The sequence below is a fragment of the Pleurodeles waltl genome, chromosome 11 (assembly GCF_031143425.1).
Source record: "Pleurodeles waltl isolate 20211129_DDA chromosome 11, aPleWal1.hap1.20221129, whole genome shotgun sequence".
In the NCBI taxonomy this organism is placed as follows: Eukaryota; Metazoa; Chordata; class Amphibia; order Caudata; family Salamandridae; genus Pleurodeles; species Pleurodeles waltl.
The window spans coordinates 914,118,676-914,131,383 of NC_090450.1; the positions used below are offsets into that span (position 1 = coordinate 914,118,676).

Genomic DNA, 12,708 nt, shown 5'->3' on the forward strand with positions numbered 1-12,708 from the left:
CACAGCATTGTGCGATCATACATCTCGCTCCAAATCGGTGTTGGCTTCTTACCCAGGGCTTTAGGGTGCTGTCCTGCCTCCTCCGAGGCCCCACCTTCTGCTCCTTGCCTTTCCCGTCACTGCACATCATTTAATTTGCAGTATTCGTGAAAACACAACTTTTGACTTTCATGAACCTCGCAGTGCGCAGGTGAGCACTCTGTTTTCTCAAGGCTCCTGATGGCAGGAGGAGGGGGCTGAGCGATGACATCTACAGAGTGTTTCAAACGCAGCACTCTGTAGGTGGGTGTCCGGATTGAGCACGTGAGGGGCGTAGGTCAGCTACGATGATCTAACGAGCAGAATCCACTTTATTAACACATTTACTGCGTGTGACTCAGACATTTTAGCAGATGTACTGTGCTGCCTGTCAGGACGAGCATCAGTTCATCCCTGAGGCCAATGAGAAACCACGCCCTGCAGGAGGGGCGGGATACCCAGCACTGTCGCAGCTTCCTATAGGGCGCTGCTCCCAGTCCTATCAAGAAGCCGGAGAGTCATTGAGGCGGGTCTTCCTGGTTTCAGACCTGGCCTTGCTGCTCTCTCTGGCTCCTGGCTGGGAATCCTGGCATGTGGGTTCCAAAGTCCAGCACCATATTTCTGCTCTGCTGCTGACAAATCCACTGATTGATTGACATGGAGCCTCAGAGTTACCAGCAAAAGAAGTAAGGTAAGTAAAAGGAGAACAATTGGTTTCTCTGTGTGTGTGTGTGTGTGTGTGTGTGTGTGTGTGTTTAATGTGTTTGTGAGTGATTGAGAGAGAATAAGATTGAGCAAAAGTGTGTGAGTGTCAATGAGAGTGAAAGTGAGCAAGGATCTGAACTGAGAGGCAAGTATTAGTTAGGAAAAGTGACCGTGAGGAAGTGGGTGAAGGAGTGTGCGAGCTGGGGAGTGACTGATTTAAAATTGAGTGGAAGTGATTCAGGGGTGTAACTATTAGTGGCGCAGCAGGTGCAGTTGCACCATGGCCTAGAGTTGGTGAATGTGAAACTGTTAGTGTGTGTTTGCAAATGAGTGAGAGCCAGTGAGTATGAGTATATTTATGTGAAAGCAACAGTGAGTGGAAATGAGTGAGTATGTGAGTGTGTTGGAGTGAGTGAAGAAGAGACTGAACGTGAGGGGGTTGAGTGAGTTAAAGTGACAGAGTGTGAGTGAGTATGGGTGTTGTGTATCTGCTGCTGGTTGTGACATACTCCAGATAATTCTTGGCTTAAGGGAGTCCAGCCAAGGCAAAATTCAGACCCTGAAATACTGGAAGTAAAACTTGACATTTGGTGACGCCTACGGAAAAATGCTCGTGCTGGCATACTGGAGGTAATGCTTTTCCTCACAGAGTGGCATATTGGGGCTGAGTGGCTACAGGAAGCAAACTGTGAAGGTAATTGCCGACCACCCAATGGTGTATGGGCAGTATCGATGCAAACCTCTGTTACTAGTATAATGTATGTAATTTTTGTCATAAGGCGGTACCCGTAACATGTTGGCTTTGGCACAATGAAGGCAATTCTTAACGTATAGGGAACTCGAGGCAAATTTTGAAAAACAAATGGGGTGAACTCGTGGCACAACGTTCTTCAAATCCATTACTTTTTTATTTTAGTGTCAAACTTAAGACTGCTTGGAGATTGTCTAAGTGTGAGCTCTGGGCACTATTTATAAGAAGCCTCAAATTCACATCTCCTCTCGGAATGTAAACCTGTTGGCATCAACCTCTCGGCCACTCTTTGTTGCATTAAGGGAACCTCCTCATTATCCAATGACCCCAGGGAAGGGGTACTTACCCAAAAATAAATGAAGAGGGCCCAGGGAGTTTTACAGTGGGGCAGCCCAATACCTCAGCAGTGTTTGAAACTAGATCCCCGAGTGTCTGGGACTAGGGATCTGTGCAGCCTTTCTCCTTTTTTTCTTTCACTCAACTCTATCAAGTGACAAAAATGTCCAGTAAGCCTTTACGTTTTAAGGTCACTGCGTTGCTGCCAGTCTGCAGTCAGTTTCAACACCAGGACAGCAGCACACTGCATCTTGCTCTAGAACGCTAACTTCTGCCATCAAATGGCACATTTGCACCAACCTCCACGGATAATGCAGCATGATGTATTTTCACAATATTAGCACAGCTAAATCGGAACATCTATTTTCATACAGAGATGGCTATGGCCAAAGCCCTCTGCCAAATAACGCCACTTTACCTCGGCCAATACAGCAAGAAGGTGGTACACCAGTTACTCTGGTACCATTGCCTGTAATTAATGTCGACTGACCGGATTTTGCGGCTATTTGACCCCAACCAATATGATGTATGAGGAAAGGTGCGGTGCTTTGTGAAGTAGCTTTAGCCTTCCTCTTCCCTAAATGTCGTACATAAGGAGTCTAAAATAGTCAATTATACTTCTAATCAGAGTGGAAATACCAGTCAAAAAGTGGCTTTAAAGGTGAGGAACTGTGCCTAGAAGTTAGAGCTGCCAGATTTCGAACTAGAGAACCAGGTTCCATTTAGAGCCTTGGCTCAACAACCTGTAATTCTGGGGTAATCACTTTATCAACGTGCATAATGATAAAAAATATGTGAAATAGTCTGGCTGTGTTGTAAAACAACTCAAAAGGATGATGGACGGAGTGTTGAAACTTTTTAAACACTCACCCCAGTCACTGATCTGGGTTTAATTCATCGTTCTTCTGCTCACCATGCCCCCCCACTTTGGACCCAGCCATATGCAAATCAGTCTTGACCCTGTTCCTAATGGGAACAGTCCATCCTAAACTACCAGGCCAGGCCCTCCCTGGACGGAAACAAGCATCCTGGGACCGGTTTCAGGGTATCACCCTTCATCAGCCAGGCTAGCTTGAATCCAGTGGCACAGTGAGCAAGGGACCCACGTCTAGGCATAACCATCCCACTTAGGGCAACTTTAGCAACACAAAAGAATGATGGACGGAGTGTTGACACTTTTCAAACACTCACTCCCAATCACTGTTCTGTTGTAAAGCATTTGAATGTCCTTTGGCCACGTTCACGCTATATAAAACTGCAAAAAAGAAAGAAAATAAGATAGTGTTTCTTATCAGTGTTTGTGAAGTGCTCACGTTGTTGCTGTAAGGTCCTTTTGGATTGTGTAGGGTAATGGGTGAGGGGTGGGAAATAAACAGATGGGCTCCATATGCAGAAACCCAGCTGTGTGTGCTTCTATTTAGATATCAAGCTTCAAGCTGGAGAAAGTCCAAGTCAGAAATCTTAGACTAGATGGCTAAAGTGAGCCTCTCAATTTTCAGTCTGTAAATAATAGTGAGGTATCTAGGCACACAGTCAAGGACTCTGGCAGTATGCCCTAAAACGAAAACATTGCTCCATCGTGAGCCAGTGAAGAATATTTTCAGTGTGGCTCGAGCACCCCAAGCCGATGAGAACAGGCATGATGGTATTAATTTTACTTTATTTTTGTTTTTTAATCCAGGACCACTGCACTCATCAGGAATATATTGCGTGCTAGCAACAGGAGAGGAGAGGAACCCCTGCAGAAACTTTAGGCAGTGGACGACAGAGCTTATGATGATATAAACATTTTTCATCAATGATCATGATGAGTTATGAGTAGCAGTATGCAAACCTGGTGGGTCCACTTTCCCTCCGCTTTGGTTGTGTTTTGCATGCATCTTGTCCTGAACTTGCTAGAGGCAATCAGTAAAAGAATACTGGCTCCAGCTGACTTATTAGGTTTAAGGTGTCACCAGAAGCATACACATGCTAGCTGATCCTGGAACTTATAATGTATCTGTACTACTGGCTCTTGGTAAACATCGAGACTGGATGACCAGACTGAACACTTCCAATCTCTACACCGGATCTTTAATGTGAAGGTACAAGTTTCACTTGGTGGGCGCAGTTTTAGAATTCTGAGGGTTGGTCATTGCTCCCTAGGAGACGGATGCAACTCTGACTGTACCTGAGACAGCTGCACCGTGGCAGCATATGTAATGAACGTCACTGCTCTGTGACAGACTTTGCTCGGTTAGAAGGTGTTAAAAATTGGGGGAGTTTGGCTGTTAGTCCCCTATTATCTCTTCCATAACTGATGTACGTTACACAACAAGGGTAGAGTAATAGCTACTTATAGATAAATCGCTGGTGTTGGCACAGAATTGAACTCCTCCTCCTCTTGGGTTTGGTGAAGCATTTTCCTGAAAGTGCATTAGTTTTAGGTACTTTAGAAGTCCGTTCCCGGCAGCTGATGCTCATTCACCGGCACATTAAATCTGGAAATAGTCCTCTTCTGCAAGTGTTAGCATTTTCATTCTGTCCTTTTCCACCCAAAAGACACACAAAATGGGCTTTAACAGTCATTTTAATGTAACACTGCCATATGGGATCTTTATGTGGGTGTGCAAGCTTACCTCCATGCACATATGTAATCTAGTCTAGCAACACACCTTTGTTTCTACTACAGTTTGGCCAGCGTGTGCAATTTGGAGGCAGCATACTGAATGTGAATTCAGTTTGGGGCCCAGCGTGATTTAGATTGTATTAACTTTTCTCCATAGCAATACTTGAAATGTATCCCATTTTTAGGTCAAGGGTGCAATTGCCTCAACCTTTTGTAATCTATTTGTGGGCTTTTAACCACGCTCACTGCATGCCCATCACGTTTACTCGTTCGCGGGCTTGCCTTTCAGAAATCGTTTATCATTGGTAAATGCTTTAAGTTCGCCCTTCCTTGGGGCGGTTTTGTTACCACTTTGGATGGACACTGACCCTGTTACATGGATAATTGCACATTTGCCGATACGTTTGACTGTGAGTGAACTTCTTTTTCCTTTTGTGTCTCTCCTTTGTGCTCATGTTCATGGCAGCCCTGGCGCTTTGAATCGGTTCGCTTATGTCAACTGCTTTACTTTTTATTTTCAATTTATGTAGCAAGGAAATTCCAGTTAGGAATTTTCAACACCTATAGCTCTAACTCTAGCAAATGCGAGACCCATTGCATTGCAAATGCTTGTATAAAGTCTGTCATAACCTCCCTCATAAAAACATTGTTGGACTGGCTGTGGAGAGGTCTAGAATTGCTACACTTCCCAAAAAGCCAGTCCAACACTACTCTTGATAATTCTATCAGAAAAGAAATATCCCATGAAGGGCTCGTGTGACTTTTTTTTTTTTTGCCTTCTCACGGTTCAATGACAACAAAAATGCCCAACTCATTGGTCCTTTCAGCCTGGCCTATCCGGCACTACCAGACTGCCCGATAGGCCAGCCCAACACTGATTGTGGCCATTAGTGTTATTTTGGTTACAAACCTTCATATATTACACTATGTACTATGTTTCCAAGGACACTGCTTTTAACCATGTAGGGAGACAATGTAAGATGTCTTTTCTAATGGGCCCACTGTCTTCATGTTTGAATGTTCTTGAGGCAGCTCAAAATTGGATTAAAATGGGTCTAATTATTGTCTTCTAGATATTGCCACCTTATATGTGATATCATTTGGTGATTTATGACATATGTTCTAATGTGATGATATTGGGTGTAGGTTATTAATGGGTGCAGCATGTGGAGCTGATAAAGATGGTATCTTCTGAGCACCCGCTCTATACATCTGTCTACTGAGTAGCTCTGTCTTTGTTTAGAGTAGAGATACCCTTACACCTTGTACTTGGGGGTCAAAAAGTATAGCTTGAACAGTGTTCACTCTGACTGTTGTCTACTATCCAGTATGAAATACCATCTAAACTCACCATTTATAATCCAGATTCCAACATAGCACAATGCACGATTCTAAGAAAGATAAGGCAGGCGTTATATTTCGTTGACCTATGTTAAAAAAAAACAAAAAAAAAAAACACTTTAAAGCACACCAAGTTTTGTTGCCTACCATAGTGTCTCCATTCTGCAGCACGTGCTTTTGTGTGACTGCAAGTTCAGTTGTTAAGGGCCTCTTTCACTTTTATGGCTGCTGGGATAATCTCAGTGACAGTGTTGGCACAATTGTATTTTCGCTTGTGTGCCTTTGAGAAAGTACATTGACTCCCTGCACAAGCTGAGTTCAACTCGAGTTGACATTGTTCTGCTTGCTCCACCTCCACAAGGAGCCCATCAGCAGCACTGGTGAGTGGAAATGTTTCCTCTTCCATCTTGTGTATATATATTTTTGTCCACTTTTTGTGTTCCTAGTTATGGATTCCTGTCCCTACTTGCTTGTCTTTCTCATTCCTCTCTGCATTTCTGTTACTATGATCGTCATTCATTCCCTGCAAATTATTGGTATTTTTAGTGCCCTTTTATGCCGAATTGGGTTGCACTAGTGCCTGACACACTTCAGTGGTTTGCTGCTTGAATATTTGTCTCTTGGCTGTTTCCATGGTTTCAATGACCTCGTTCTGAGACTGCCATGTGTAAGTTCACTTTAGACTCTGATGTGTACTGCAAAGTGGCGTTCAGAAAGGGTTTGCATTAAACCTGAATTTCCAAGAAAGAAGTGAAACAGCAGCTTTTGTGTTCTGACCTTGCAATTTTGTGTTATCCTCAATTATTGTAACGTTAACTGACATTGAAATGTGTGTATAAATATCTATATGTGTTCAAAGAAATAAAACATTGAGTGAATGAGTAAATTCTATGTTTTTGTTGAACCAATTACAATAAAATCAAGAAAGCCAAATGGATACAATTTCAAGTACATACACATATACCTATACAAGTATATGTTAAAATATGTTTGATGCCCTGAAATAAAAATGGAATTGCTTGGATATTGTTATTGTGAACCAGGACCACTGAGGTTAGCCTATTAGGACTAGCTGTGCAACCATAACTTCCCACATGCACTAGTTATAGGACAGGCATAAAATCTGCGACAAAATATATATTTGATTATATGCTCTTTAAGTGCAAAGGAGAAAACTTTAGCTGATGCCACAGGACCACGTGTTCCACTAGGCTAGTGTAATTTTCAGTGTCTGATTTTCTGCACAAACAGGATTGTTAGTCCTTTGGACTTTATAGAGATGTGAGAATTTGATGAAGGTGTTAGAATTGAAATTTGCTGAAAATGCCTCATGTCTGTAGACACTTAATTTTTATTCATGTCGGTGAAAGTGATTAGTAGAAAAGGAACTGCACATAATGTAGTTTTCGCTCTTGAGAAAAGCACTGTCTGCGATTTGTAAAGTGAGGACTGTGGCAATCATCTAAGGAAGTGATTTTGTTTTTGTCACAGGTGAGCACAGACCTTTTCTTTGGAAGAGATTTGTTTGGTGAGATTTAAATCTTTCAGAGAAGGTGGGGCTAACATTAGAAGTCCCAACAAGAGAATCTGTGAAAACTGGTTTGTTCATGTTCCTACCAACTGATAAAGCACTTTTGCTTTAACAACCTTATCTGACTTGTTCGGGTGAACGGTGTGAAGACTAAAATGGTTTGGCAGCACAAAATGCAATATGAATTGAATAAACTAATTTTCATGGATTTTCTTTTTTTTCCTAGTGCTGGCCTTGCACTTTGGCTGTTGGGTGTTGTTAGCACCAGTTTGATTGTAGTATTTTCAGGCGAGCTTCCCCCTCTAGACTTAGCAGTGGCAACTTATCATTACTACGTAGTCTTTCATATGAAAATCTCGAATTTGGGTGGGACATTATAAATTAGTAAATGACGAATGTCATTATAACCACTTGGTTTGTACTCCTCACAATACTCTACCCTGGCAGTATTTATAATCAATTGTAACCCTTTGTTTGGTTTGTGCAGATGTTTTGACTATATTATGTCAATATTAAGTGTTTAAATTGTGTGTATTTGCTCTTTAGGAATCCATTGTGCAGTTTGATGAATGCGATCTCCCTTTGAGAGGTCAGGGCATGCCACAAAGATTTAACTGAAAAGCCAAGTGTTTCCTCTTTTTTTTTTTTTTTTCTTTTCCTGTACTTGGCACATTCTGTAACTATAGCACACTTCACTCAACCATTCTTTACTAGGTGTGTGTACACACACATACACACCACGTGAGAGTTCTGAGGGCAAAGAGGAGCAGAGCTGTATTTTGTATGGGCGAGGCTTTCACAACCTCTAATGATCAAAAAGGAGGAAAGATGAAGGAAGGCTCAAAAGAGGAGAGCAGTCCCCAGTGATTAACTGGATTTGGAAGTGGACCATGATGGGATTTCTTTCTCCATCAGTGTCCTTCAGTTTTCTAAAGATTGTCCTACATCCATACCCATCTTTAGAGCGGAGAAGGAATTTGTTGCTTTGAGAGTGACTAATTCCAAATGAGTAAATAACATCGCACATGTGCCTGATGATAATAACCAGAACAATACCTTTTGCTGAGATGTAATGTGAGATTAAGCCAACACTGAAGCAACAACACACTAATGGTCTCCATAGTGTCCTACTAGTCCACAAAAAGTGTATGCACTGTCTGCTGTGGCTGGGCTCTTTGTTGTGGATGAGTGAAGTGGCAACAAAGATAGCACAATTCACCCCTGCCCCTTAATGTTACCAATTTCTTTGGCTGAGCAAGCTATCACTTGTAAACAAAACTTAGTGTGTGCGTACACACACACATATATGTACACATATAGAAGACATAAGGTAACTGTGCGCAATGTTTAAATGATGCTGTTTGTGGGCTTTGGTGGCAATACTCTGCACTTGTTGGCCAATGTAAGGGGTGTTGGTGCTTTAGTGTGATATCTAATGAATGGATGAATGCGACCGAAGTAGACTACAGGGCCTTTACGTTGACTTGCAGATCACTAGTCTGGACAAATTCTAATCTGTATCCTTGCCGGTTCGTATTTCTTGTCTGACACTGCACACAGATCATGCTGTGGTGGTCGGAGTGTGATGCAAGGGTGCGTACAACAAGATCTCTGCCACTGAACCAAGTTTGTTGTGCTCTGTCTGAAAAGCGTGCTAGATTTGATGCCTCAAGGGTGGTGAAGGGTTTCATGTTCGTGCTGTTAGTATTGGACAGACGACAAGGCCTGGGCAGGCCCTGTTACACAAAGGAAGGGCTGATTGACCTCCATAAAGGACTGCAGTTTGCGTATCATAAAATCTCATCTATCTGTTGTTTGTACATTTCTTCACAGTTGCTTCGAAGGCGACAGCCTGTGGAAGTAGCGAGGGGGAAGTCCTCAGCAGTGCTAGAAATGCGTACTCCGACCGCTGCTCCACCTGAACTGGAAGCTCTGAAGGACCCGGAAGTGCTCGGTGCTCACCTTGCCACAGTGGGAGGATGCAAACCTCCATGCCTCCAGCTGCCCGCTTGCTGCTGTCTGCTAGCCATGGAACATTGCGGTCCCATCGCGCCCCCCCCCCCCCCAACCTCCGTTCCTCACTCAGGACAGAGGCCATGAAGAGAAGAGGTGGACGGAAAGGGGAGGCAGGATGAGGAAGGAAAGGAGGAGGCAGGCCCATAGGACCAAGAGGCACACTGGGCAGCGGCTATTCAGCGTGAGCACGGCAGCCATAGACAGCTGCCGCTAAGTGGGAGCCCCGGTCCTCCACAGAAGCGGCCCTGGGTCTGGGCTAGGTCTGGGTGCAGCTTGTGGAGGAACCGATGAGACCCACCGACCCTGTGCACAAGCAGCAACACTCTTGGGGCACTCACGGAAAGGGGCCAAAGCGCCCCCCCCCCCCCCCCCCCAACCTTACTTCATACAGGGCGGTGGGGCCCCAGCAGGACCCAGTTGGCACCAACAGGCCCAAGCAGGCCAGCAGCAAGACCAGAGGGGGTGCACCAACAGGTAGCCCACCTCCAGGAATCAGGTACGTCAGTACAGTACACCGCCGCACTGCTTATTCTTCAAGCAGCAACGACCTGGCTGGTGTGGTAGCCGTAGCCAGTCATAGCCAGCTGCCACTGAGAGTGCGCCCCAGTTCCTCCAGAAGTGGCCCGCCAGGTCAGTGGGGCTTGTGGAGTTCCTAGAGGGGTTTCCGGTGAAACCCACTAGCCGTCGACTCCTTCTTGATCAGCCAAAACAGCGGCAGTAGTAGGCACGTGACCCAAACAGCAGCACCAAAAAGCATAGCAGAAGGGCAGACAGCGGCGGACCACAGCACATTCTGGTAACCGCAATGAGGGGCTGGTTTGAGTGAAGGGCACATTGCCCCCCCCCCCCCTCCTCACCCCCCACCCCTTATCCCCCGATCCAGACAATCCGCTTGCCCACTGCACAACACCAGCCAAACACCCACTGTGATGAGACTCGTAACCTGTCAAGCGGGGCATACTGAGTGGTCATTAGGAAGAAAAAACCACTGGAACAAGGTACTAGAGCAGATAAACAAGCAGAGTGCAACAACATTGCAACAAGGTGCAATAATAGGATATAAAGATATAAGCCACCGTCCGCTGCCATCAACTGCTCTCCCCAACAGGTGTAGAGCTAGGACCTAGCTACAGACACTCTTCAGGTGAGCATAGTGTTGCCCTACTATGCTCACCTGAAGAGTGTCTGTAGCTAGGTGTGTACGTGTGTGGGAAGAGCAAGTAACTATGAGAACCCACAACTCCCTTTTCCTGATGGCCCACAACAGGGTGCAAAACCTAATGAGAAAAGAGAAGGCAGCCCCAAACAAACGGGGGCGCACAAATCGCACAAACGGGGGAAAGATGAAGCGTGCTTGGAGGCATCAAATCACAACAAAGCAGAGCCCCAGAAGGCACACGAGTCCAAAGAGTTGAAGAAGTGCACCCCCATAGAACACAAACAGGTACGAGGGGGAGGCCGAAACATAAGTGCAGGGTACAAAGGCATCAACGAGTACTTCACGCCACTAGGGAAAAACGCCAGCCACAAAAACCCCCTTGGAGGACCAGTTTCAAGACCACAGCCCAATTGGAGATCTTTCAGTGACACTGCAATTACACTGGGCACCTCCTGGGATGCCACTCCAAGTAAAGCAGCACAAGAATCCATGCTGGAATTATCCATGCCAAGTGCACAATCAGTTCAAATAGCCCAGGACAATTCATTTGAGCACACCATTTAACCTTGAAAGTGGGGGGCCCCCCCATATCTCAAATCATAGTGATAAAAGGCAGGGGCGGGTCACCCGAAAACCTTGCCCCTAAAGTTAATGGCATAGACGGAAGCCCCAAAGGAAGCCTGGACAAGCTGGGCCCAATATCACCAGCCTCAGCAAAGTACTCAGCCTTCCCCTGTTGGGAGGTCTCTCTCACACAGGAAGAATTAGGAGGTCTTCAACAAAGAAGAGAAGTGTGCAGAGGGAGAGGGTACTCTCCTTACACCCGCAGAAAAGTTTGTAAATCAGTCCCGTACTATTGGGGCACAGGCACTTGAAACTGCACAAAACCACAGTCTCTCTGACACAAAGGATGCCCTGCTGACTGGATGGGATGCCTTAAACAACACACTAACGACCATAACTACTGCAACGATCTTCAACACAGACAAATTAGACACCCAAAAACGAATTCTGCAAAGTTTGGCCTCCACCACAATGGCAATAGACAATAAGTTGGACAAGTTAAACATGCTTATTCGAAGAGCACAAGCACACATGGAGGCCGACAAGGGCCTGGTAAATCAGACATACCAGTGTCACTGCAGCCCAATTTTGGACAGACTTCAAGAACTGCCATCAGTTATGTAATAGTGACCGATCTAAAGCAGGAGTTGGTTCAGTGAAGGGACGTCAAGCAGCATCCACGGTGCCCCCAAGGCGCAAATATCCTGCAAAAAGGAACATCTATCAATACTGTACAGGAAGAAGCAAGCCCAGTACAAGATTCAGGATATTCAGTTGAAGTCTCAATCCAGGAGCACAAAATAGTGGAAGGTCCCTTCAATCCCGTCCTCAAGGAAAAACAAAAAAAGCCTTAGTAAAATGCATAATAAAACAGCAATAGATCCGGAAATGAAATACCCGCATCCTTCCAGTCACAGCAATCATAGCCCACCAAGAGGAAACCCCAGGGCAAAACATAAGCAAATCACATAAGAGAGTGCACAGCTCCTGCTCAACTGGGAGATCCAAAGTCTCAGTCCACAACAGACCAGCAGCCATCCTCACTTTTTAGGGACAATCCTCAAAGGCAGCAAGAGGAGGGAGGAACAGGACTAACTGGAGGTAAGATCCTGGGGGCACTCAGCTCGGAAATCACAATAGGTGACCTCGATGGATTACAATCCAACTGCTCAAGATCTGAAGCCCAGCCACAATCTACCCCCCTGAAGCAACCACTCCTCTTTCAACTATGGGGGAAGCATGACGAAACAGCATTAGATCACAGAACCATCCTCAGCTCAAAGATCCATCTGAAAAGTGCAAGTGAATGGGAGCACTGTAAGAACCAGCTCCAACCGGTTCAATTTGAGACTCTCACTTGGGTAACCTTCTCCGGAAGGCCCGTGAGGGCACAAGCAAGCAGACTGGTGATCCCACATACGAGGGGTCTACACCCTGGACCCCAAGACCTATGCGGTCCTACGCAAGCCCTCCAAATCGACATTGAAGGTACACCACGAATCAAGTGACCACTGCGGCAGAACAAAAGGCAACCACAGACTCTGCAATTACGTCAGCCCTGCACACCACTAAAGGCAAAAAATCAATAATTAAGCATTCACTGCCCTCAAAAGTAGGGGTGCCCACACCCTTATTTTTTGCCTGACCTACAAATCTCGAGGTCCTTGGGACATCATTAA

The 12,708-nt window shown here is 45.3% G+C and overlaps 1 protein-coding gene across 3 annotated transcripts in view; it reads left to right on the forward strand.

Moving 5' to 3' along the window:
- P2RX4 (purinergic receptor P2X 4) overlaps window positions 1-12,708 on the forward strand; it is a 171,348-nt gene that overhangs the window by 45,223 nt on the left and 113,417 nt on the right. Inside the window, exon 1 of one of the 3 annotated variants that reach the window (XM_069214892.1) lies at window positions 581-704. The exons of the other annotated variants lie outside the window; for them this stretch is intronic. Coding sequence (XP_069070993.1) covers window positions 676-704 — 29 coding nt within the window. The 5' untranslated portion in view covers window positions 581-675. Of the gene's footprint in view, window positions 1-580; window positions 705-12,708 lie in introns of those variants that run through there. 3 annotated transcript variants of the gene reach the window in all.